This window comes from Ranitomeya imitator, chromosome 2 (genome assembly GCF_032444005.1).
Source record: "Ranitomeya imitator isolate aRanImi1 chromosome 2, aRanImi1.pri, whole genome shotgun sequence".
In the NCBI taxonomy this organism is placed as follows: domain Eukaryota; kingdom Metazoa; phylum Chordata; class Amphibia; order Anura; family Dendrobatidae; genus Ranitomeya; species Ranitomeya imitator.
Genome location: NC_091283.1, coordinates 329407225 through 329435007, shown reverse-complemented (window position 1 = coordinate 329435007; position 27783 = coordinate 329407225). Strand labels below are relative to the sequence as shown.

Genomic DNA, 27783 nt, shown 5'->3' with positions numbered 1-27783 from the left:
ATTTTGTTTTATTTTTATGGCTCTGCATTATAAACTTCTGTGAAGCACTTGGTGGGTCAAAGTGCTCACCACACCTCTAGATAAGTTCCTTAGGGGGTCTACTTTCCAAAATGGTGTCACTTGTGGGGGGTTTCAATGTTTAGGCACATTAGTGGCTCTCCAAACGCAACATGGCGTCACATCTCAAGTACTGTCAATTTTGCATTGAAAAGTCAAATTGCCCTCCTTCGCTTCCAAGCTCTGTCATGCGCCCAAACAGTGGTTTACCCCCACATATGGGGTATCGGCGTACTCAGGACAAATTGTACAACAACTTTCGGGGTCCATTTTCTCCTGTTACCCTTGGTAAAATAAAACACATTGGAGCTGAAGTAAATTTTTTGTGAAAAAAGTTAAATGTTCATTTTTATTTAAACATTCCAAAAATTCCTATGAAACACCTGAAGGGTTAATAAACTTCTTGAATGTGGTTTTGAACACCTTCAGGGGTGCAGTTTTTAGAATGGTGTCACACTTGGGCATTTTCTATCATATAGACCCCTCAAAATGACTTCAAATGAGATGTGGTCCCTAAAAAAAATGGTGTTGTAAAAATGAGAAATTGCTGGTCAACTTTTAACCCTTATAACTCCCTAACTAAAAAAAAATTTGGTTCCAAAATTATGCTGATGTAAAGTAGACATGTGGGAAATGTTACTTATTAAGTATTTTGTGTGACATATCTCTGTGATTTAATTGCATAAAAATTCAAAGTTTGAAAATTGCGAAATTTTCAAAATTTTCGCCAAATTTCCATTTTTTTCACAAATAAACGCAGGTACTATCAAAGAAATGTTACCACTATCATGAAGTACAATGTCACGAGAAAACAGTGTCAGAATCACCAGGATCCGTTGAAGCATTCCAGAGTTATAACCTCATAAAGGGACAGTGGTCAGAATTGTAAAAAGTGGCCTGGTCATTGACGTGCAAACCACCCTTGGGGGTAAAGGGGTTAAGGGAGAGAAAAAAAGGGGGGACTGACATATTTTATAATTTATATTATATTAATAGCTAATTTATAACCCAAACTTGTTGATTGTGTGGATGTGTCTGGCCTAAGAGAGACAATTACAGGGAGTGAATGTGTGAAGACAAAGTATGCAAATTGCCTCTTCTGAGAAAAAGAGGACTTAAACTCTATAGCGCCACCTGTTGGAAGTAGCGATCCTACAAGTCACAATCAACCCTTTAACGAGTCGTGAAATATGACTTGGGATAAAAGCCAAATCAGTATCTCAATTCGCAGACACGGTGTTTTGGGCTGTTGGCCCTCATCAGTGCGAAGCTTGAGAACTGATTTGGCTATGTGAGAGGCTCTGGACTGGGGTCTAAGGGGTAACGTTTCTGAATTGAAGAGAAAGTAGTATTTTGACACGGTCACTGCTTCAAATAGTCTTCATTGCAAGTGCATAAATCAAGAAGCAGTAGAACGTGATAAACCGCACAATGTCCACATACCAAAGAGGCATACACAGACAAGAGAGATGATTACATTACCCAAATATGCCCTTTTACACATGTTTCGCTTGTGATTCTTCCTCTAAAAGGGTTTCTGAGGAAGCATTACAAGTGAAAGTTGTGTAATGTGCGGTTTGCCACATTCTGCGGCTTCTGGATTTATGCACTAGCAAATAAGACTATTTGAAGCAGTGACCGTGTCATGCACATAACACCACACATGCCCTATGGAATTGGGTTTATAACATTTATTGTTTGTAATATTTTTGAATGTTTACATGAGCACTGTCACTTTATTGGTCTACAATTTAATATTTATTCATGTGTGGATTGCAAATCCTTTCTATATATTTTTTTGCATCTGGGCTTACTGTGAATTGCTATCTACCTCTCGGCAGAAACATTACACCTGGGATTGTTAATGACATAGGATGATATGGTATATAATTGTTATACACTGCTCAAAAAAATAAAGGGAACACTTAAACAACAGAATATATGTCTAAGTAAATCAAACTTCCGTGAGATCAAACTGTCCACTTAGGAAGCAAACCTGTTTGACAATCAATTTCACATGTTGTTGTGCAAATGGAATAGACAACAGATGGAAATTATTGGGGATTATCAAGACACACTCAATAAAGGAGTGGTTCTTCAGGTGAGGACCACAGACCACATCTCAGTACCAATGCTTTCTGGCTGATGTTTTGGTCACTTTTGAATGTTGGTTGTGCTTTCACACTCGTGGTAGCATGAGACGGACTCTACAACCCACACAAGTGGCTCAGGTAGTCCAGCTCATCCAGGATGGCACATCAATGCGAGCTGTGGCAAGGTTTGCTGTGTCTGTCAGCGTAGTATCCAGAGGCTGGAGGCGCTATCAGGAGACAGGCCAGTGCACCAGGAGACGTGGAAGGGGCCGTAGGACAGCAACAACCCAGCAGCAGGACCGCTACCTCAGCCTTTGTGCAAGGAAGAACAGGAGCACTGCCAGAGCCCTGCAAAATGACCTTCAGCAGGCCACAAATGTGTCTGCACAAACGGTTAGAAACCGACTACATGAGGATAATCTGAGTTCACCATGCAGGACGCTTGGCATTTGCCACAGAACACCAGGATTGGCAAGATCGCCACTGGCGCCCTGTGCTCTTCACAGATGAAAGCAGGTTCACACTGAGCACGTGACAGACGTGACAGAGTCTGGAGACGCCATGGAGAGCAATCTGCTGCCTGCAACATCCTTCAGCATGACCAGTTTGGCAGTGGGTCAGTAATGGGGTAGGGTGGCATTTATTTAGAGGGCCGCACAGCCCTCTATGTGCTTGCCAGAGGTAGCCTGACTGCCATTAGGTACCGAGATGAGATCCTCAGACCCCTTGTGAGACCATATGCTTGTGTGGTTGGCTCTGGGTTCCGCCTAATGCAGGACAATGCCAGACCTCATGTGGGTGGAGTGTGTCAGCAGCTCCTGCAAGATAATGGCATTGAAGCTATGGACTGGCCCGCCCGTTCCCCAGACCTGAATCCGATTGAACACATCTGGGACATCATGTCTTGCACCATCCACAGACTGTCCAGGAGTTAGCAGATGCTTTAGCCCAGGTCTGGGAGGAGATCCCACAGAAGACCATCCGCCGCCTCATCAGGAGCATGCCCAGGAATTATAGGGAGATCATACAGGCATGTGGAGGCCACACACTACTGAGCTTCATTTCCTTGTCTTGAGGCATTTCCACTGAAGTTGGATTACCCTGTAACTTCATTTTCCACTTTAATTTTGAGCATCATTCCAACTCCAGACCTCCGTGGGATATTAGTTGTGATTTACGTTGATCATTTTTAGGTTTTATTGTTCTCAACACATTCCACTATGTAATTAATGAAGATTTATAACGAATATTTCATTCAGTGATATCTAGGATGTGGGATTTTAGTGTTCCCTTTATTTTTTTTTTAGCAGTGTACATCTTCCATATGAGCGTTCCACTTAAAATTATATACTATATATGTAAAGGATTTTACTAAACTATACTTTGGGACAGATTTAAATAAGTTTTATATACCTACCCGATGATTTTTCTCTGTATAATCTCTTCTTCATATATGTTTTTATGTGTTTAGCTGAAATAAAGATATTGTATTTCATACTGAAATTTTGTTTATGGGTGTAATGTTTGTAGGCTATGCTGTTGATTTCTACTCCTCAATACATGTAGGACCTCATTTGGGCTTTTTATATATGGTTAGACAAAGGAACTACATATAGCGGCAAAAGGTGTATACATGATAACCTCATACTGCAGGGAAATACATATATTTTTGAACAACAAAGAAATTGATAATACAACATGACAATATTCATGAGTATTTCACCAAACACCATTACAATCCATAAATCCCCATGTCCCTTTTAACTAATGTGGTTACTCACATTACTCTTCACATATTGACAACTGTATTGTCCTTGTCACAGACACTACTTACTACCATATGACACCACTTATTCACTCTCACAATGCCCTGCAGCTACTTCCATCAACCTTTGTGCATGCCAACCATACATGCTAATGACTGATGTAATTTTATGTCTCGATTCCGACTAGAGCTCCAATAACGGCATTTCATTAGCTGCAAAGTTAGTTAGCGAAAGTTTTTCCAAGATGTCAGCTCAGTCCGACATGGCTGTTCAACATATTTAGTACTGATCGTTCTCGTACAATGAGCGTTTTTATTTTAACATGGCCAAACATGAGGAATGACAAGAGGTTGTCCTAGTAGTGGTCAACCCCTTTAAGAAGATATAATTAATTTTCAGTTAAAATAACTCCAACATTTTGAACATGAAAAAGACTTCTCCCCTCTGTGACTTCCCTGATTTTTATTAAGAGTTGATTTACGAGAAAGGATTTCCCACATTAAGAACATGAAAAATGTTTCTCCCGTGTGTGAGTTCTTTGGTGACTAAGAAGAGATGATTTCTTCACAAAACATTTCCCACATTCTGAACATGAAAAAGGCTTCTCCCCTGTGTGAGTTCTCCGATGTTTAACAAGACTTGATTTATCTACAAAACATTTCCCACATTCTGAACATGAAAAAGGCTTCTCCCCTGTGTGAGTTTTCTGGTGCTTAACAAAATTTGATTGATGGTTAAAACATTTCCCACATTCTAAACAGGAAAAAGGCTTCTCCCCTGTGTGAGTTCTCTGGTGCTTAACAATATTTGATTTCTGGTTAAAACATTTCCCACATTCTGAACAAGAAAAAGGCTTCTCCCCTGTGTGAGTTCTCTGGTGCTTAACAAAATTTGATTTCTGGTTAAAACATTTCCCACATTCTGAACATGAAAAAGGCTTCTCCCCTGTGTGAGTTCTCTGATGATTAACAAGACTTGATTTATCTACAAAACATTTCCCACATTCTGAACATGAAAAAGGCTTTTCCCCTGTGTGAGTTTTCTGGTGCTTAACAAAATTTGATTTACGATTAAAACATTTCCCACATTCTGAACATGAAAAAGGCTTCTCACCTGTGTGGGTTCTCTGGTGGCTATCAATAAGCATTTTCTGGTTAAAACATTTCCCACATTCTGAACAGCAAAAAGGCTTCTCCCCTGTATGAGTTCTATGGTGATTAACCAAATCTGATTTCTTTGTAAAACATTTCCCACATTCTGAACAGCAAAAAGGCTTCTCCCCTGTGTGAGTTCTATGGTGATTAACCAAATCTGATTTCTGGATAAAAGATTTCCCACATTCTGAACAGGAAAAAGGCTTCTCCCCTGTATGAGTCCGTTGGTGCTTAACCAAATCTGATTTCTGGATAAAAGATTTCCCACATTCTGAACAGGAAAAAGGCTTCTCCCCTGTGTGAATTCTCTGGTGCTTAACCAAATCTGATTTCTGGTTAACACATTTCCCACATTCTGAACATGAAAATCTTTTCTCTGTTATGTGAATTGTTTCATGTTTAAGAAAAGTCTTTTCGAGAAAACTATTTCCATAGTCCGAGTATGAAAATGGCTTCTTTCCTTTTGAATCAATTAGTTTTTTAATGCTTATATTGTTACTTTGATATTCCTTAGTAGTTGGTAATGAATGAGAAGACAGATCTTTGCTGTGAAGGGATGATGGTATATCTGGAGTAATGGCATTCACTTCAATTGTATCCTGTGTAATCTCAAGATCATCTGATTTAAAAATTGAAGATGTCAGCTGTCCCTTTGATCTCTTGGTACAGTCATCTGCAAAAAAATAAAAAAAAATTAATAATTTTGCATAAAATATCCTCAAATGTTATACTTTTGAACATTTTTACTTTAGCGGTCGGTAAAAATTACAAGCTTTTTAAAAATACTGAATTATTCACCAAAACAATGACAGCTCAGTCTAATTGAAAACCTCATAGTATGAACCAGTGGATCGTGGTGTTCAACGGTTTGTTCATTCTGCCTCCAAAACATGGAATAAAAAGCCACCAATATTATATAGGCGAAAATTATGCCAATAAAACTTCTACTTATCTCACTAAATACAAGACACCACTAAAGTCCATCATCTACCTGTGGAAAAACAAAAGGTTTCCACATTATTTGTGGCTCAAAAGCTCTTGAAAAGTAACATGGCTTCCATAAACCAATCCAGCAATATCCGCTCTCCCAAAGTAAAATTTCCACTCATTTCTGAGCTTTGTAGTGTGCCCAAACCACATTCAGCATCCATATATTTGGCTTTACTATAGTGAGACGAACCCACTTAATTTACAGTGTGTGTCTTGTGGAGCACAATCTGGGCACTATGTGTTGTATAATAAGATGGCAAATTTCTGTAAAGTGGCAGTGGAATCAAAATAGTCACTACTCCCATAGAATAATTTACTGAGGGTTATAATTTCCAAAATGGAATCACTTTATGTGGATTTCTACTGCTTTAGTTTTCTGTAATTTTGTTATATTAGGGCATCTGCAAATAGTGTGCCCCCTCTCCACTGGAATCTGCTCCTGCGATGTTTGATTCCATCACCAAGCGGCGCCTTATTTATTGTGCAGGCATTGCTGGTAATAGAGGTGACGTCAAAACTAGAAGGTCTGGTTGGTGCTGGCTCTGTCCAACCACAATGATTAGGGTGTCTGAGACAAGTAGTTTAATCCAGTCTGGCAGTATGGATTTGTGTGCTGTCCAGCTGGAGCAATGTGCTACTTGCTTAAGCCAATTAGAAAGCACCAAACCCTACTAAAGCTTGAAGCATATTGCTGGAAGCTGTCAGATACAGCCTTGTTTGCCTCTGGTTCAGTCCTCTGTGCTCAGCTCCCCGCTGTTGTATTTGTTTCCTGTTGTGATCCCAGCCTGGACGATGAGCAAGGCAATCCCTAGCATCAGGAAAATGGAGTAGGTGGTCAATGACAAGGCGGTAAATCCGGGAGCCCCAGTGGGATGTTAATGAAGGCAGAGGAGGCGGAGCCCGGCGCGCAGAGTATTGAGTGATGGCTGGGAGGCGTTTCTGTCTGGGGGAAAAGACATGCCCCCTGATCTATTTCAAGGTATCAGGGAGAAATTATAAAAGCGATTATTTCAGCGTTTGCAGGGACCTGAACTAAAAAAAGAGCCATTTTGACAGAATGCAGCATTAGTGCTGCACAAGGTGGCTCTTTTAGTTAAAAACACCTGGGGGGGGGGGGGTGACAGGTTCCCTTTAAACAGCTTTTGCCTAAGGGTATGTAGAGATGGGCCGATGATAAAGACACATATATGGACACCAATGTTAGTAATGATTCTGAATAATTACTAAAGAATAATAGTGCTTGTCAACAAGTTTTTAGAAGACTATAAAAATACCAGATCTCTGTAATAAGGCCTGAATGACCTATGTGTCCTAAATATGATAATATATGTGTCCAATCTTACTGCATTTGCCCAAACCTGTAAGGGATAGAGCGTAAGTCATATCCCTATAATGGGTCATATAATGATCATATGCATGAGAAATAGATTTCTCTCATCCCTGGTGACAGTTTGCCAAGATGAAGGGTAGTGCTAATATTGCTATCATAAAGTGCTGATAAATGAGCAAAAATATAGCTTATAAAAATATAAACGGAAACCATGATGCATGATAAGAACATGCTGCCCCAAGTATCTCAAGATAAATGATAGCATCCTATGTGTCGAAGCAAACTACACTTACCCAGGCCTATGAGGAATAAAAGATGTGCCGCGTAACAACGCGTGTCGCTATGCCATATAGCTTCGTCAGGGGAAGTAAACTTCTTGTTTACTTCCCCTGACGAAACTATATGGCTTGTGACTTACGCTGCATCCCTTACAGGTTTGGGCAAATGCAGTAAGATTTGACACATATATTATCATATTTAGGACACATAGGCCATTCAGGCCTTATTACAGAGATCTGGTATTTTTATAGTCTTCTAAAAATTTGTTGACAAGCACTATTATTCTTTAGAAATTATTCAGAATCATTGCTAACACTGGTGTCCATATATGTGTCTTTATCATCGGCCCATGTCTACATACCCTTAGGCAAAAGCTGTTTAAATTTATTACACACTAACATTCTGCTGATATATCATATGCAAATACTTGGAATCATCCCCTTGTGGGCATATGCTTTGATGTAATGGGTCCATCGTAGCATTGACGAATTAGGCCTGGAGAGTTATTTTATTGTAATTGTGTATTTACTAACACGCCTTACTGTGAGTCATTACTATGCTTCACGTTTATGTGAATTTTAAATCTTTTTAATGGTTACACTGATTGATTACCCAATAAAGCTTGTTTCACACTTTATTTAGTGGTGTGCACCGTTGTTTGCTCCTTCTTTTCCATTGTTTGTGCCTTCTTTTCCCTTGTTTGTCTCAGCATTCATTTGGTCGCAATGGTAGCACCCCGTCATCAACATTATTTCTTTATTTATGAGGGGTGCCCGCTTCTCCTTTATATAGCTATGACCATCTTTTAATCTGCCAGGTGATCACTGACAGTGACCCCAATACATTGTGTCTGCAAACTCAAGCAAGATCTGCATTCAAATAGCTGAGGCTATGTGCACACGTTCAGGAATTCATGCAGAAAATTCCTGTGAAAAACCGGACATTTTCTGCATGAAATCCGCAAGAAAACCGCATGCGTTTTTTGCCGCGGTTTTGCCGCGTTTTTTTCCGGACACTTCCCAATGCATTTTGGAGTGGGAAATCCGCAAAAAAAACGCAAAAAGATAGAGCATGTCCGGATTTTGTGCCTGATGCGTTTTTTAAAAAAACGCATCATGTGCACAAAACATGCGGAATTCATTCTAAATGATGGGATGCTTATTGTATGCGTTTTTTTTGCGGTTTTATAGCGTTTTTATCGGGAAAAACCGCGAAAAAACTGGAACGTGTGAACACAGCCTAAATGGCTCTCCTTCCTTTATTAACCCTGCCATGTGCCCAGAAAATAGTGTAGAATCATATATAGGGTGTTGTCGGATTCAAGAGATGTTGGAAAATAATTTGGAAGGTCCATTGGTTTCCTATTATCCTGGTGAAAACTCTATGGGTAATTAGAGTATGTAGCTCGGTGGCGAATGGCAATGTAAACAATCGTAAGGGCCAATATTTTCTGTCCGATGAGTTTCAAGAAGAAGTATTAGACATCTTTATAACAGTGTAGAGCTGAGGTGTCTTAAATTTAGATCTCAGGCATTTGGAAGAGCTGATGGAGACCTTCTTTTAAAGGCTAGCAGGTAGTTGCAGACTCACATAAGTGAGGCAAGCTGATCCCACCATCATAAAACTACAATACAAAATGAACCTGTAGTAAAAGAACTAGAATAAAAAAAAACATGTTATATCCCCAACAACAATATATGTTTGGGAGAAAGGTCCATCACTAAACCGGAATTGCACTTATTTATGGTGGACCATTGGAGCTACTGAGTTCTGAAATTATTTATTGCTCCCCGTATCGGGAGAGATTGTGCCAATCTCAATTCCTTATGATCGAAAACATAATGGAATTTATGACGTGGAGTGAATCCATGAAACCAGAGCTCGAGTCATGCCAACACATCTCCTGCAGGGGTGAATAAATGTATATTATATACACATGTATATTACAGCCATCAGCCACGCACGGCTTAGAGATATATCATGGCACAGGGGTAATGTTTTTTATGTAGTTTATCACAATCCTCCCTGAAATTATAATAATAATAATAATAATCTTTATTTTTATATAGCGCTAACATATTCCGCAGCGCTTTACAGTTTTGCACACATTATCATCACTGTCCCTGATTGGGTTCACAATCTAGAATTCCTATCAGTATGTCTTTGGAATGTGGGAGGAAACCGGAGTGCCCGGAGGAAACCCACACAAACACGGAGAGAACATACAAACTCTTTGCAGATGTTGTCCTGGGTGGGATTAGAACCCAGGACCCCAGCGCTGCAAGGCTGTAGTGCTAACCACTGCGCCACCGTGCTGCCCATAAAATTAGAAATTAGTTTTTAATACAAATTGAAAAGTCAGGATAAAGGGAAACTCTGCTGTTATTGTACAGAAATTCACACTTGGCCTCACTGCACATTTACTGTTGTTGATCATAAAAGCTAAGTTTGTCCAGAAAGACTGGACCTGGTCTTGTAGGGACCATATGAGCCCATTCAGCAGCACAGAAGGGAGAGAAGAGATTCATTCAATAAGATATCAGGGTACTAGGAAGCCAACAGCATCATTACCCTTTGCTTTCTCTTACAGGCCCATCATATTTTTCTTCAAGTGATTTTCTAACTTGTCAGCACATTCTACATACATTGTCATTTGGGTTTGCAGTTTACAGATCTGGGCAGGTAACGGTCAGCATCTTCTAATTGAAGTAGGTGGATGTTCCAGGTTGTAAGTTCTATAGAAAAGGGCTTTCAATGTCCAAACTCATTTGAACATAGTTTGGCGGAGGAGAATGTTGTGGTCTAGAGAAAAACTGGAGATTGCACGATTGTGATACGGCCGGACTACATGACCCGATAAATCAGCCACAGCCGGTGACTGAGAACAATCTGTGACTTCTCTGCATTTAGTGGTTACTACTCACCTGGGTAGTCATATGTTGGAATCTCCTCTTTACACCACTCATCACCCCTCACATATGTCTCTGTAGTATTAATATGGGTCAGATCTTCACCCTGAAACAAATATTGTAAAAGTCACCGACAGATGGAGAAGTCACATCTGTGATCAGCTCTAATCCTAATCCATCTCCCCTTTTCTCATTACAGTTCTGGGATGTGTTAAGAGAAGCATAGAGTCTAGATCACGTCAAGTAATTATTCTCGTCTACTCCTCCTTGGTCAGATTTCTTCTGGAATATTGTGTCCAGTTCTGCGCACCACATTTACAAAAAACATTGAAGAGCGTGAGCTAGTTCAGAGAAGAGCTACCAGGATGGTGAGTAGACTGCAAAGTATGTCCTACGAGGAACAGTTAAAGGATTTGGAAATGTTTATTTTGCAAAAAGAAGGCCAAGAGGAGGCTTAATAACTGCCTACAAGTATTTGAATGGATGTCACAGTGTAGAGGGATCGTCCTTAGGCTGGTGTCACACTTCGCATAGGGAAATACGGTCCGTTTTTTACAGGCGTAATACGCAGAAAAGTTCCTGAGCAGTGATCCATATTCAACTCGAGGATGCGATTATTTCTCTAAAAATTATCCGTGTGTCATCCGTATGGCATCCGTACGGCGAGATGGTTTGCAAAATGGACATAGAATGGATCCATGGGCTCAAATATTCGTGAAAACATATACACAATACAGACCAAAAGTTTGGACACACCTCATTTAAAGATTTTTTTGTATTTTCATGACTATGAAAATTGTACATTCACACTGAAAGCATCAAAACTATGAATTAACACATGTGGAAGTATACACTTAACAAAAAAAGTGTGAAACAACTGAAAATATGTCTTATATTCTAGGTTCTTCAAAGTAGCCACCTTTTGCTTTGATGACTGCTTTGCACACTCTTGGCATTCTCTTGATGAGCTTCAAGAGGTAGTCACCGGGAATGGTCTTCCAACAATCTTGAAGGAGTTCCCAGATATGCTTTGCACTTGTTGGCCCTTTTGCCTTCACTCTGCGGTCCAGCTCACCCAAAACCACCTCGATGCGCCCCCTGCTGGCATAAACTCATATGAACTCTAGCGTTGGAAAATATTCAGAAAAATTCCCACTCTAGAGTTCATATGAGTTTATGCCACCAGGGGGCGCATCACTGCAAGTCTACGGTGCTACGTTCCCCTGCATTCCATTCATTCCCCAGTTTTTACAACCAGGAGCAACAGCCGCATTAGCAGGCTCCCTGGTTGTAAATTTATTTAATCCCTTCAGATGGATTTACAGCGTGGGACAGACTGGTCGCTGGAAAGGTATGGGATATTGTTGCTTTTTTATTTTTTTACAGAACGATGGTCTTCAGGTGGATTAAGCATACAATAAAGATTTTAAAACCCCATGTGTGTATTTATTTCATTAAAATAGTTTATTCATAATGCATGTGTATTATTAACCCTTTACTACTATTGGATTAATAATGGATAGGTGTCTTATTGACATCTCTCCATTATTAACCAGGCTTAATGTCACCTTACATTAGCAAGGTGACATTAACCCTTTATTACCCCATATTCCATCGCTACTCGGGAGTGGGAAGAGAGTGGCTAAGTGCCAGAACAGGCGCATCTTACAGAATTGCCTTTTCTGGGGTGACTGGGGGAATATATTTTTAGCCGGGGAAGGCGGGGGGGGGGGGGGGGGGGGGCGGGGCTGGTCAATAACCATGGTCCCTCTCTAGGCCATTAACCCCTTCATGACCCAACCTATTTTGACCTTAATGACCTGGCCGTTTTTTGCAATTTTGACCAGTGACCCTTTATGAGGTAATAACTCGGGAACGCTTCAACGGATCCTAGCGGTTCTGAGATTGTTTTTTCGTGACATATTGGGCTTCATGTTAGTGGTAAATTTAGGTCCATAAATTCTGCGTTTAATTGTGATAAAAACGGAAATTTGGCGAAAAGTTCGCAATTTTCACATTTTGAATTTTTATTCTGTTAAACCAGAGAGTTATGTGACACAAAATAGTTAATAAATAACATTTCCCACATGTCTACTTTACATCAGCACAATTTTGGAAACAAAATTTTTTTTTTGCTAGGAAGTTATAAGGGTTAAAATTTGACCAGCGATTTCTCATTTTTACAACGAAATTTACAAAACCATTTTTTTTTTAGGGACCACCTCACATTTGAAGTCAGTTTGAGGGGTCTATATGGCTGAAAATACCCAAAAGTGACACCATTCTAAAAACTGCACCCCTCAAGGTGCACAAAACCACATTCAAGAAGTTTATTAACCCTTCAGGTGCTTCACAGCAGCAGAAGCAATCCCAATGGTAAAAGGAGAAACTGAACCACGAAAGTTGTTGTCCAATTTGTCCTGAGTACGAGGATACCTCATATGTGGGGGTAAACCACTGTTTGGGTGCACGGCAGGGCTTGGAAGGGAAGGAGCGCCATTTGACTTTATGAATGAAAAATTGGCTCCACTCTTTAGCGGACACCATGTCACGTTTGGAGAGCCCCCGTGTGCCTAAAAATTTGAGCTCCCCCACAAGTGACCCCATTTTGGAAACTAGACGCCCCAAGGAACCTATCTAGCTGCATAGTGAGCACTTTAAACCCCCAGGTGCTTCACAAATTGATCCGTAAAAAAATGAAAAAGTACTTTTTTTTCACAAAAAATTAATTTTAGCCTCAATTTTGTCATTTTCACATGGGCAACAGGATAAAATTGATCCTAAAATTTGTTGGGCAATTTCACCCGAGTACGCCGATACCTCATATGTGGGGGTAAACCACTGGTTGGGCACACGGCAGGGCTTGGAAGGGAAGGCGCGCCATTTGACTTTTTGAATGGAAAATTTGCTCCAATTGTTAGCGGACACCATGTCGCGTTTGGAGAGCCCCTGTGTGCCTAAACATTGGAGATCCCCCACAAATGACCCCATTTTGGAAACTAGACCCCCAAAGGAACTAATCTAGATGTGTTGTGAGCACTTTGAACCCCCAACTGCTTCACAGAAGTTTATAACGCAGAGCAGTGAAAATAAAAAAAATTCTTTTCTCAAAAATGATTTTTTTAGCCCGCAATTTTTTATTTTCCCAAGGGTAACAGGAGAAATTTGACCCCAAAAGTTGTTGTCCAGTTTCTCCTGAGTACGCTGATACCCCATATGTGGGGGTAAACCACTGTTTGGGCACATGCCGGGACTCGGAAGTAAAGTAGTGACGTTTTGAAATGCAGACTTTGATGGAATGGTCTGCGGGCGTCACGTTGCGTTTGCAGAGCCCCTGATGTGGCTAAACAGTAGAAACCCCCCACAAGTGACCCCATTTTGGAAACTAGACCCCCCAAGGAACTAGATATGTGGTGAAAACTTTGAACCCCCAAGTCCTTCACAGACGTTTACAACGCAGAGCCGTGAAGATAAAAAATCATTTTTCTTTCCTCAAAAATGATGTTTTAGCAAGCATTTTTTAATTTTCACAAGGGTAACAGGATAAATTGGACCCCAGTAATTGTTGCGCAGTTTGTCCTGAGCACACTGATACCCCATATGTGGGGGTAAACCACTGTTTGGGCACACGTCGGGGCTCGGAAGTGAGGGAGCACCATTTGACTTTTTGAATACAAGATTGGCTGGAATCAATGGTGGCGCCATGTTGCGTTTGGAGACCCCTGATGTGCCTAAACAGTGGAAACCCCTCAATTCTACCTCCAACACTAAAAAACCCTAATCCCAACTGTAGCCATAACCCTAATCACAACCCTAACCACAACCCTAATTCCAACCCTAACCCACGTTGCGGATTTGTGTGAGATTTTTCCACACCATTTTTTAAAAATCCGTGGGTAAAAGGCACTGCGTTTTACCTGCGGATTTACCGTGGATTTCCAGTGTTTTTTTTGCGGATTTCACCTGCGGATTCCTATTGAGGAACAGGTGTAAAACGCTGCGGAATCCGCACAAAGAATTGACATGCTGCGGAAAATACAACACAGCGTTCCCGCTCGGTATTTTCCGCACCATGGGCACAGCGGATTTGGTTTTCCATAGGTTTACATGGTACTGTAAAGCTGATGGAAAACTGCTACGAATCCGCAGCAGCCAAATCCGCACCATGTGCGCATAGCCTAATTCTAAAGGTATGTGCACACGCTGCGGAAAACGCTGTGGATCCGCAGCAGTTTCCCATGAGTTTACAGTTCAATGTAAACCTATGGGAAACAAAAATCGCTGTACACATGCTGCAGAAAAACTGCACGGAAACGCAGCGGTTTACATTCCGCAGCATGTCACTTCTTACTGCGGATTCCGCAGCGGTTTTACAACTGCTCCAATAGAAAATTGCAGTTGTAAAACCGCAGTGAAATGCGCAGAAAAACCGCGGTAAATCCGCAGCGGTTTAGCACTGCGGATTTATCAAATCCGCTCCGGAAAAATCCGCAGAGGACCAGAATACGTGTGCACATACCGAAACCCTAACCCTAACCCTATTCTAACCTTAGTGGGAAAAAAAAAAAAAAATTCTTTATTTTATTATTGTCCCTACCTATGGGGGTGACAAAGGGGGGAGTCATTTACTATTTTTTTTATTTTGATCACTGTGATATAACCTATCTCAGTGATCAAAATGCACTTTGGAACGAATCTGCCGGCCGGCAGATTCGGCGGGCCCACTGCGCATGCGCCCGCCATTTTGGAAGATGGCGGCGCCCATGGAGAAGACGGATAGACCCCGGGAGGATCGGTAAGTATGATGGGGTGGGGGGTGCACGGGGGGGGGGGGGGGGGATCGGAGCATGGGGGGTGGATCGAAACGCGGGGGGGGTGGATCGGAACGCGGGGGGGGTGGATCGGAGCACGGGGGGAGCGGAGCACAGGACGGAGGGGAGCCGGAGCAGTGTACCGGACAGATTGGTGGCTTGGGGGGGCAGACCAGTGTTTCCAGCCATGGCCGATGATATTGCAGCATCGGCCATGGCTGGATTGTAATATTTCACCAGTTATAATAGGTGAAATATTACAAATCGCTCTGATTGGCTGTTGAACGTGAAACTGCCAATCAGAGCGATCGTAGCCACGGAGAGGTGAAGCCACCCCCCCTGGGCTGTACTACCACTCCCCCTGTCCCTGCAGATCGGGTGAAATTGGAGTTATCCCTTTCACCCGATCTGCAGGGACGCGATCTTTCCATGACGCCACATAGGCGTCATGGGTCGGATTAGCACCGACTTTCATGACGCCTACGTGGCGTCATGGGTCGGGAAGGGGTTAAGATCTGCCCTCAGTCACTGGTTTTCCCACTCTGGTGGAGAAAATTGAGCAGGAGCCCACAAGTTTTTTTCCGTGATTTAACTCTTTATTTTAACACCTAGAGCCACCAAATCTCAATGACATATACATATATATATATATATTGTGAGGCAGTAACCCCTGTTACAGCTAGGGGGCACTGTATGTGCTCTCCAGAATGTGCATGGAAGTGTAGTGAGGCTATGAGGGCGTACTGCAGACACAGGTGTGGCTGTAATTAGAATAGTGAAGCAGTGACACATTAAAAGCCCTGGAGTAGAGGGGGAGTTGTGTCAGTGTTGAGCTTGGAAGCAGACAGAGCAGTTGTCTGCAGAGCTCTCTCTGTGTGGAGCAACACAGAGGCAGAAGGAACCAGAGAGACTGACACCCTGTGTTTTGGGCTGTCTTGTGTTTACCCGGCTGCAATCCGGAGGATAAAGAGTGCAGTGCACTGAGTGAGTACAGAGACTTGATACCGGCGTGTGGTCACCCAGGGAAACTGGACAGATGGAGGTTCGGCCTGTTTATTGACTGCATCATATAACCATGTATTACTAATGGACTGTATGAAGAAGCCGTATAATGTATAAACTGTGTGAAGTAACACAATAAAGGAACATTTTGTTGGAACTTGCTTGGGTCACTGCTGTTTCACTGCGTATGGTCCTACCGCTGCATTACATATGGTGGAAAGAATGTGGGCCATGTGAACTAAGGCATACCCAGAGAGTGCTGTAGATCGTTGTGCAAGTCTGCTGGAGAAATGGAGGAGCTTTTGGAGCAGGTTGTGCTCAATCAGCAAAGGCTTCAGCAAGAGACGCTGCAGTTTCAGCGTTCACAGCAAGAAGTTCTGCAGCAGCAGGAGCTGCAGTGGTAGCAACAGCAAAAAAGGCGCTACAGTGGAAGCTAGCAGAGCTTCAGCATGTTAAAATGGAGACCCCTAAAGTGAGGAGTGAACAGCAGAGTCCTGAAGAGGCCCCAAAGGTAAGGGGTGATCATTGGGTGTACCAGTGGTCCTATGTAGAGACTCGGTCTGCCAGGTCTCAAGCAAATGACTTATTGCAATTGGTGGAGGAGTGGCTCCAGCCTGAGTTCTGTTCTCCGTATGAGATGATGGAGAGAATTGTGGCTGACCGGATGGCGAGGGCTCTGCCGGCCGCCATGCAGCGTTGAGTCGGGCTGAGGGACCTAGGCCACCTGGAACTGCTGATAGAATGATTGAGCGGTATAAATCCACTCAGGACGTTGCACCAGAGCCCGGGCATGGGGCTAGTAACTGTTCGGTGACATCTAAGCTCATGGACTGTGGGAACACTGACACTGGTCAGGAGTCTATGTGTGCCCAGCCTGTATGTATCACCACTACAGGCACAGCCAGCAGAGAACCAGAATTGTGCCAGGTACTTGTGAATGGGTGCCGAACAGAGGCTCTCCTGGACACTGGAGTAAAGTGACTCTGGTCCATCGGTCTCTTGTTGCTGGGGACAACCCCAAAGGACCGAGAGTGGAGGTGATGGGTATCCACGTGGAAAACCGGGAGTACCCGACCACGGAGGTTAATTTTTCCACACCAGGTGGGGACATTAAGCATGTGATGGGAGTGGCGAAGACCCTTTCATATGGGGCTGTGCTGGGGAGAGATTTGCCCCTGTTTTGGTCCCTGTGGGAGACCAGGGTCAACCCTCTCAAGGAAAGTGTTGTACTGGGTGCAGAACCCAAAGATATTGATATACCTGCGATACGGGTCGCCAACCTAGGGACAGAGTGTAATACCAATAGGCTCCCCCTAGAGGTAATGGTAGGAGAAACTAAAGATGTTTCGGGCGTAGAACCCGAAGATCCTAAGATGTATGCCACAGGGGTCGCCAATTTAGGGTTAGAGTGTAATCCCGATAGGCTCCCCCTAGAGGTTGTGGCAGTAGAGGTCGTGGGGACCACATTGAACCCTGAGCTGAAGGTGTTCCCTGGTAAGGTTGGGACAGCTCAGAGTCCCACACGGAGACGCAGATATAAAAGACGCAGGTATGAGAAGAGCCAGGAGTGTATGGTCGCAGAGGCGACTGGGGACGTGCGCACGAGGAACCCTCTGGCATCGGTCAAGGATGGGGCCGGGGGTCAGGGTAAATTAGATAGAGCGCTCGCTAGACAGCAGTGTCGGGAGGCTCAGGTTTGGCGTAGTACAGATGTATGCTCTGAGTTGCCAGCACGGTCCGCGGCGTTTCAGCGTGAAATAGTCACTGAGGCACAGGTAAGGGTACAGAGGAAATGGTACCAGGGGCTCGAAAGCAGATACTTAGGAGACAGGATGACCTGTGGGGTTAGTGTACCCAAAATAAACAAGCTCGAGACCACTCAAAACTAGCCCAAATCTGCGGTTAAACAGAAAAGAGGGCTTGGCTTCTTTAATGGGGAACAAGGGGGGTGGTCCTGTAATGAAGTGTGGAGGAGAAACGCAAAGGGGAGGGATGCATGCGCCGATCGATGGTTCCAGTCCCTACTTTGATTTCTTTGTGTAGTTTCAAGCGGGGATGTCACAGGGGCATACCAACATCTTGTCTCGCGCCCTTACGGAGTAACAAATGTTCAACTCCACAAGTGTAAACAGGGGGGGAGGATATGTGAGGCAGTGACCCCTGTTACAGCTAGGGGGTGCTGTTTGTGCTCTCCAGAATGTGCATGGAAGCGTAGTGAGGCCATGAGAGTGTACTGCAGACACAGGTGTGGCTGTAATTAGAATAGTGAAGCAGAGACTGATTAAAAGCCCTGGAGGTGTGTCAGTGTTGAGCTTAGTTGTAGACAGAGCAGTTGTCTGCAGAGCTCTCTCTGTGTGGAGCAACACAGAGGCAGAAGGAACCAGAGAGACTGACACCCTGTGTCTTGGGCTGTCTTGTGTTTACCCGGCTGCAATCCGGAGGATAAAAAGTGCAGTGCACGGAGTGAGTACAGAGACTTGATACCGGCGTGTGGTCACCCAGGGAAACTGGACAGGTGGAAGTTCGGCCTGTTTATTGACTGCATCATATAGCCATGTATTACTAATGGACTGTATGAAGAAGCCGTATAACGTATAGATTATGTGAAGTAATACAATAAAGAAACGTTTTGCTTGAACTTGTTTGGGTCACTGCAGTTTCACTGCATATGGTCCTACCGCTGTATGTATGTATGTATGTATGTATGTATGTATGTATGTATGTATGTATGTGTATATATATATATATATATATATTATACACTAGATGGTGGCCCGATTATAACGCATTGGGTATTCTAGAATATGTATGTAGTATATAGCACAGCCCACGTAGTATATAACACAGCCACATAGTATATTGCACAGCCACGTAGTAGATAGCACAGTGACGTACTAAATAACACAGCCCATGCAGTATATAGCACAGCCCACGTAGTATATAACACAGCCCACGTAGTATATAACAATGTGGGCACCATATCTCTGTTAAAAAAAAAAAAAGAATTAAAATAAAAAATAGTTATATACTCACCTTCCGGTGGCCCCTGGAGCCAGGCCAGGCCTTGACCGATGCTCGTCACGACGCTCCGTTCCCAGTAATGCATTGCGGCAATAACACGTGATGATGTAGCGGTCTCGCGAGACCGCTACGTCATCATCTCGCGAGACCGCTAAGTGAGCTCGAGTCATTGCCGCAATGCATTCATGGGACCGGAGCGTCGCGAGGACCGGGAAAGGCTGGCGCGGTAGGTGAGAATATAATGGTTTTTTTTTATTAGAATGCTAAAAATAATATGTTTTTACTATTGATGCTGCATGGGCAGCATCAATAGTAAAAGGTTGGGCACACTTACATGGTTAATGGCAGCGTTAAACCGCGTTATGGCGCGGAGTAATGAAGTCCTAAAACGCTATGTGGGTGCTGACTGGAGGGGAGTATGGAGGGGTCAATGACTGGACGGAAGTAGGGAGGGACTAATTCGCGGCCGGACTGTGCCGGTCGCTGATTGGTCGCGGCCAGCCGGCACCAATCAGCGACCCGGGATTTCCGTTACAGACCAAGAGACGGAAGTACCCCTTAGACAGATATATAGAATAAATGTCTATCTATATCTATTCTATTCTGACCTGTCAGTGTGATTTTACTGTACACCACGCTGAATTACCGGCTTTTCTCTAGAACACCGCTGCATATTTCTCGCAAGTCACACTGATGGTCCGTGTGTAATCCGTATTTTTCTCGCCCCTATAGACTTTCATTGGCGGATTTTTTGCACAATATGCTGACAAATGCAGCATGCTGCGATTTTCTCAGTCTGTAAAATACGGCTGCGAAATATACGGCAGATAGGAGTTGCCCCATAGAGAAACATTGGTCCGTGTGCAATGCGTTGTTTTTGCGCCTCTCATACGTTCCTAAAACTCTCTAGTGTAACCCCGGCCTTATTCTAATTTACACATGGAAACCCAAGGAGCAATGGAATATATGTGAAACTATGAATCTAAGTATAAAACATATAATACTGGTGGATAAAACCAGACTGGACACAAGACCTTCACAGCCATCTACACATCATAGGGGAGATCTCATGACACCTTCTCTCCATCTACCTGATGATCCTGAGGAACATTGGGATCTTCTTGTTTACAGTCCTGTGGAAGAAGAGGACGGGGACATCTATCTGGTGTTGTCCTCTTACTGGATAGATCTGGAGGAAACACATACAGGGACTGAATTCATTCTTTACATACAGATAATTATAGGCCGTGTGTATTTAGTCCTGTCTATTACCTGGTGATGGGAGAGGCTGGGGAACCTCCATCATGATGTCCTTGTACAGATCTTTGTGTCCCTCTAAATACTCCCACTCCTCCATGGAGAAATAGACGGCGACATCCTGACACCTTATAGAAATCTGACGCATACAATAAAAAAGTCATCCCCCCTGATCCCTTCATAACATTACTGTATAATGTCCCAGCATTCCCAGCAGTGTCACCTCTCCAGTCAGCAGCTCAATCGTCTTGTAGGCGAGTTCTAGGATCTTCTGGTCATTGAATTCCTCATGTACAGGGGGGTGAGGTGGAGGCCCCGTGATTGGGCTCAGGGTTCTTCCCCATCCATCAGACACAGGGTCCTGACAGCGCTCACTAGAGGTCTTCACTACTGTGTAATCCTGGTTAAGGAGAGACACATTAATAAATCTCACTACAGACATTTCCAGAGTCCTCACCTCTCCAGTTCTGTCCATCTGTTATTCCCATAGATCAAAATGATGTAATGTGACGTCATCAGAATCTCTCACCTCTCCAGTAAGCCGGAAAACGATCTCTAGGGTGAGGTGTAATATCCTCTCCGCCATCTTGTCTCTGTCCATATCCAGCCTTGATGAATAAATTAGTAAAATTCTCTTATATAGAAGATCTTTACTGAGAGGATCCGATATTGTAGAGACCTGAATGAGAAGATGAGCCGAAGTAACATCATAAAAATTCTGTGTAATAATACAATTACTGGAGCTAATAAGGGAAACATATGAGATTTATTATTTTACAGTATTTAGTTTTCTTCTTTACATCTACTAATAGAACCTATATATTTTAGGCCACAGACAAGAAGCAGTTTCTACTTCGTTTACACATCATAGGGGTGGTCTAATGACTCCTCTCCATCTACCTGATGATCCTGAGGAACATCGGGGTCTTCTTGTTTACAGTCCTGTGGAAGAAGACTGGGACATCTTTCTGGTGCTGTCATCTTACCAGATAGATCTGGAGGAAACACATACAGGGACAGAACTCATTCTATACATACAGATAATTATAGGCTGTGAGTATTTAGTCCTATCTATTACCTGGTGATGTGAGGGGCTGGGGATCCTCCATCATGACGTCCTTGTACAGATCTTTGTGTCCTTCTAAATACTCCCACTCCTCCATGGAGAAATAGACAGCGACATCCTGACATCTTATAGGAACCTGACACATACAATGATACCGTCATCCCCGATCCCTTCATATCGTTACTGTGTAATATCCCAGCATTCCCAGCAGTGTCACCTCTCCAGTCAGCAGCTCAATCATCCTGTAGATGAGTTCTAGGATTTTCTCGTCATTGATGTCCTCATGTATCAGGGGGTGAGGTGGAGGCCCCGTGATTGGGCTCAGAGGTCTTCCCCATTCCTCAGACACAGGGTTCTGACAGCGATCACTAGAGGTCGTTTTCACTACTATGTAATCCTGGTTATGGAGAGACACATTAATAAATCTCACTACAGACATTTCCAGAGTCCTCACCTCCCCAGTTCTGTCCATCTGTTATTCCCATGGATAAGAATGATGTAATGTGACGTCATCAGAATCTCTCACCTCTCCAGTAAGCCGGAAGAGGATCTCTAGGGTGAGGTGTAATATCCTCTCCACCATCTTGTCTCTGTCCATATCAATCCTTGATGGGTAAATCAGGAAAATTCTCTTATATAGAAGATCTTCACTGAGAGAATCCGATATTGTAGAGACCTGAATGAGAAGAAGATGAGCCGATGTAACATCATAAAATCCTGTGTAATAATACAATTACTGCAGATAATAAGGGAAACATAGGAGGAGATTTATTATTTCACAGTATTTAGTTTTCTTCTTTACATCTAGTAATAAAACCTATATGTTTAGGCCACAGACAACAAGCAGTTTCTTCCTCGGAGTCGGCAGCTGAATACGTTCCTCATAGACTCATCTTCCATAACGCTAATTCTCGTTTCATTTACCGACACTGGAATCGGCATTAGCAATACTGCAGGAGATATTCATTACACGTGACCGGAGAAATAACTACTTCATGATGAGGATGACATCTTCATCTTCTACTAAGGCTCTAGAAACATATTTGGCCAGAGTCCATCACTGACTCCATCACTACCGGCCGTCTATATGAAGGTTTCCCGTCTTCCCCGCACTGTAATCTTCTATCACGTTAGAGCTCAGGTCTGATTCACACACAGAAGTTTGTTTTGACAAACACCGTGGACAGAAATGATTTGATCCCAAAGTCTCCATGTACAGTGTTTTATGGGGTTTATTTTTGGCCTTAGGCTTTCCCATATTACAAGAAAACTCCAGAAAAGCAGATATTAAATAAATGTTTCAAAAGAAAATTGGCTCCAACAATTCTTGTAAAAATAAAAAAAACATTAAAAAGCAGGAGACATATTTTATTATTTTTTAATAAGTGAAACTTTTTTTTTTTTTTTACAAATTAACTATTTTGGGCACCAGAACATAGACGTACACTGCAGGGACGGCACAGGTGCGGCTGTAACAAAAACTCTGGCAGTTTAACCACTTGCTGCTGTGAAAAGCTAACATGGCTTCTGAGAAGATGTGACAGAGTTCGGCTGATTGCCCCTCCGCCCCCAAGTACTCTATAGTATGGGGCGGCCTAGTTACTACGGTACTTACATGTCTAATAATGGTGTCTGGGCCTGCAATGTATGAAGGTCTATTAGGCCAGGTCAGAGGCAGCGTCCAATAAGTTACCTTTTAATCTCTGTATCGGTTTGTACTCACTCGGAGGCGGTTGAGGTCGGCACAGACAGTGATATTGCTGCAATGTCCAGGCAAGTTTATTTAAACTTCATAAACTGCTCAGGACAGTAAAACAAAAGAACAGCCTTTTCAGGCACAAAGTGAAAACATAAAGTAAAAAGTCCATACAACACACAGCGGGTCCGCCTGCTCAGGATAGAGTCCAATTCTTTAGCACAGACCAACACACAGGAGATCCACACATCCAGCTCCAGACACTGAATGAGAGACTCGGCCTCCATTTTTATCTGCCAAATCATGCCCCTGGGGCTGGGATATGCGAGCAATCATTGCCACCCATCTCTTATGACTGCTCGTAAAACCCGGCCCTGGGAATGGCTTAATAACTCTCAGCACGATATGTTCTGGAGCATGCTTCCGAGCTCACATCACCACATCTAATAGCCGCAATGATACATATCTCCCCTCAAGGACTCGTCTGGCGGCCATCTTACACCCCCATACACGTTAGATTAAAGCTGAATGAAAGCACTGATTTCAGGGGGTTTGGTCGACTATATAATGTATTTGAGGGCCTCCCGACAGATGATGTCAGGGCAGAGAAGGATCTAGATAATCCTCCGCTAGAGGAGTCTGGAGGCGACTCTCTCATACAGACCACAGGAAAGCTGGAATATTTGTGTGTATGGGGGAGTCAGGAGAGATAGCCGTCTGCCAAATGACCGTTCAGCCAACACTTATCTCATATGTATGGGGCCGTTAGTATTACACTGACAGGCAGTGATGATACACGGCACTACAGTAGTACAGTGCATCACTGGAGCCATCAGAGGCTTGTATGTTGTATGACCGCACTAATCAGAGGGGTTTAAAAAAACGTTTCAAGTCCAAAAAAAAAAAATCACAGTTTTAGCAACAAGAAATATCCATCACTATATGGAAAACAGAGTCACTGCACAATGTAAGTTAAGTCACGTCCATAACAACTTTAATATTCCCTATTAGCCTATATGACTCTATATATTACCGTATATACTCGAGTATAAGCCGAGATTTTCAGCCCCAAAAAATGGGCTGAAAGTGCCCCTCTCGGCTTATACTCGAGTCATGGAAGGTGGTGGTGGGGGGGGGGTGAGGGTTCGGCGGGTGAGGGGGAGCGATGCCTGTCAAATACTCACCTGCTCCCTGCGCTCCTGGCGCGGTCCCCGCATGTCCCACAGTGTTCGGGCGCAGCAGCTTCTTCCCCTGTTCAGCCGTCACTGGTACCTCTCATTAAAGTTATGAATATGGACTCCACTCCCATAGGGGTGGAGCCGCATATTCATTACTGTAATGAGCGGTGCCACGTGACCGCTCACTACAGGAAGAAGCTGCCGCTCCCGGAGACGTGGGACATGCAGGGACCGCGCCAGGAGCGCCGGAAGCAGGTGAGTATGTCATATTCACCTTTCCGCATTCCACTGCCACCTCGTCTTCCGCGTCCTCTGTAGTGACTGTTCAGGTCAGAGGGCGCGATGACGTATTACTGTGCGCGCCGCCCTCTGCCTGAACAGTCAGTGCGGAGAGACGGGACACTGAGGAGCAGCGGGCAGCGACGAGAGGTGAGTATGTAATTTTTTTTTTTTTTTTTTTAAAGTGCAGCAGCAGCATTACATGTGGCACAATGTTATATGGAGCATCTATCGGGTCATAAAGAACTGCATGGAGCATTATATGGGGCCAGAACTGCATGGAGCATTATATGGGGCATCTATGGGGCCATAACTGCATGGAGCATTATATGGAGCATCTATGGGGCCATAAAGAACTGCATGGAGCATTATATGGAGCATCTATGGGGACATAAAGAACTGCATGGAGCATTATTGTCACGATCCAATTTTGGATTTGTGGCAGATCTGGTTTGCTTCAGTTTAATACCTTTTTTCCTTTCTGGTCATCGGGGGTTAATGCAGTTTCTTCCCCCCGGTGGCCGCTGATGTTACTGCATTGCTGCTGGCTCAGCTGATGCTTGTGATGACCACTCCCTCCATCCTTTAAGAGGTCATCTGGTTCATCAGCTGACTGTCGGTGTTAGTTCATTCTTCAGTGACCAAGCTGGGAACTGCTGTTCTTCAGCTGTGTCCGTTGTATCTGGTGTTCCTTCCTGCTGTGCTGTGCCTTGCAGCATTAAGCTAAGTTTGGTTTTCCTTTACATTTTCTATTTATAGTTATACACTGGTGCAGTTCACCTCCCTTGGGGGGAGTGGGGGTCACTATAGGGTCTGCATAGGAGACAAGGATATGCTGGCGGCTCGGGCCTCCTAACCTTCATATGTACCCCCGAGATAAGGGAAAGCCAGGGCTCCTTATAGTGGCAGGGACAGGTGCGGGTTCCAAATACGCCGTCCTGCCCCTTTATCGCCGTAATCGGCGTGACAATGATATGGGGTATCTATGGGGCCATAATGAACTGCATGGAGCATTATATGGAGCATCTATGAGGCCATAAAGAACTGCATGGAGCATTATATGGGGCATCTATGGGGCCATAAAGAACTGAATGGAGCATTATATGGGGCATCTTATGGGGCCATAAAGAACTGCATGGAGCATTATAGGGGGCATCTTATGGGCCATAATAAACTGTATGGAGCATTATATGGGGCCTATTTTGTATGGAGCATCTTATGGGGCCATAATGAACAGTATGGAGCATTATATGGGGCTCCTGATTCAATATGGATATTCAAAAACACTTAACCTACTGATGTCTCAATTAATTTTACTTTTATTGGTATCTATTTTTATTTTTGACATTTACCGGTAGCTGCTGCATTTTCCACCCTAGGCTTGTACTCAAGTCAATAAGTTTTCCCAGTTTTTTGTTGCAAAATTAGGGGGGGTCGGCTTATACTCGAGTATATATGGTATATAAGTTTCACTTTTTGTATTGAAGAACTGAAATAAATTAACTTTTTGAGGATATTCTAATTTTGTGAGATGCACCTGTATATGTGGGGGTACGGCGGAACTGTGGAAATATCTTTTGTGTGAGAATTGGCAGTACTGTGGAAACTATAAAACTGTGTGAGGAGCATCATATATAATACAATTCCTCTGGGCTGTGCGGCATTTGTACAAAATAACTGACATCAGCCATCCAGACCCTACGGAATCAATGGGAAGAGGGAGAGTTTCAGGAAGAAAGAGTCTAGATGGTGCACCAGGTCAGGTGACTTTGATGACACAGTTTCCTGTTATTATGAAGGTCATAGCTCCAAAGCCAGAACAGATTTTGCACCAAGCGAAACAACGGGAGTGCCAGAGAAGAATCTGAGGTACCAGGCCATGGTAAAGTGCCCGAGGCAGCTGATTGTGGTGGCAGAACCCAGGCGGCACCAGACAAGTCCCAGAGTCCAGACTACGCCAACCAAGGCCTGATAACTAGACCTGCTCTGGTCAAGACCCGGAGTAAAAACTATGACTGTCAAGGCCTGAGAACCTGACCTGCACCAGTCAAGACCCAGAGTCCAGATTACGCCAGGCAAGAGCAGAGTCCCAGCTCTTATTAATTCTGGTACAAGAGACGGATGTGCCAATGATCTGTGATGACATTCCGCTCAGTAGTATACTCCAGCAGTGAAGAGCAGGAGGCGCCAGTGAGCCGGGCCATTGCTTCCAGCAGTGACGTCAGTACAGGTGTTGGTCCAGAGTAATACAAGAGACAAGGTGAAAGCTGGAAGTGAAGGCGGCCCAGCGAGCCTTGATAGACTTTGTTAGGAGGACTTATGGTCTAATGGGAAAAGGAGGAGACCCCACTATGGCCGGTGTTTGCAGAAGAGACAGTGTTATCGACCATATGTGTCAGGAAAATCACCCTCGTCAGCAGCTAAAGTAACATGTGGTTAGAGGCGGCTATTACAGTGCGAGTGAGCCGGAGAATTCATTGTGTATCTGATATTGGATATTTCACCTCGTAATCACCCTGTTTTGCATTATTCATTGTTGCCATAATGATCACAATTCCTATTATCAGGAAATAAATAATTATGTTGGTTTCTTCTGCCTTGCGTTTGTCTGTGTGTTGTATCCGGTCACCTGCTTACAGGGGCATAATGGAGGCATTACACTGTGTGGGGGGCATCATATATACTGCATAAGGGGCATTACACTGTGTGGGGGCCAAGAAAGGGGCCTGTACTAGGAGAACAATCCGTTCCCTCACTTCCTGTCCTCCATAGTTGAGTCATATGTACCCCAAAAGATTCTCAGTGCTCAGTAATGGGGAATCTCCAGCACCTACCTCCACCTGCAGAGCCGCACTCCTATGGCTGCTCTGTGCTCACAGGACCTGTGATGAGGTC

General features: G+C 43.6%; 1 protein-coding gene across 1 annotated transcript; it reads right to left on the bottom strand.

Moving 5' to 3' along the window:
* Positions 1-377: 377 nt before the first annotated feature.
* On the bottom strand, positions 378-27783 carry LOC138663555 (zinc finger protein 182-like). The gene is made up of 11 exons (XM_069749798.1): positions 27723-27783; positions 22262-22411; positions 21953-22132; positions 21748-21871; positions 21570-21664; positions 21199-21348; positions 20893-21069; positions 20685-20808; positions 20504-20601; positions 10594-10684; positions 378-5743 (listed from the first exon to the last, which is right to left on the bottom strand). Exons 2-11 carry the CDS (start codon positions 22331-22333, stop codon positions 4416-4418), a joined length of 2439 nt encoding a protein of 812 aa, XP_069605899.1. The 5' UTR covers positions 22334-22411; positions 27723-27783; the 3' UTR covers positions 378-4415.

Coding starts and splice junctions, on each gene's coding strand:
- LOC138663555 (XM_069749798.1), bottom strand. CDS start 22,333: ATGGACAGAGACAAGATGGTGGAGAGGATATTACACCTCACCCTAGAG. Junction 22,133..22,261: donor TCTTCCGGCTTACTGGAGAG/GTGAGAGATTCT, acceptor CTCCATAACCAG/GATTACATAGTAGTGAAAAC. Junction 21,665..21,747: donor CCAGCCCCTCACATCACCAG/GTAATAGATAGG, acceptor TGTTTCCTCCAG/ATCTATCTGGTAAGATGACA.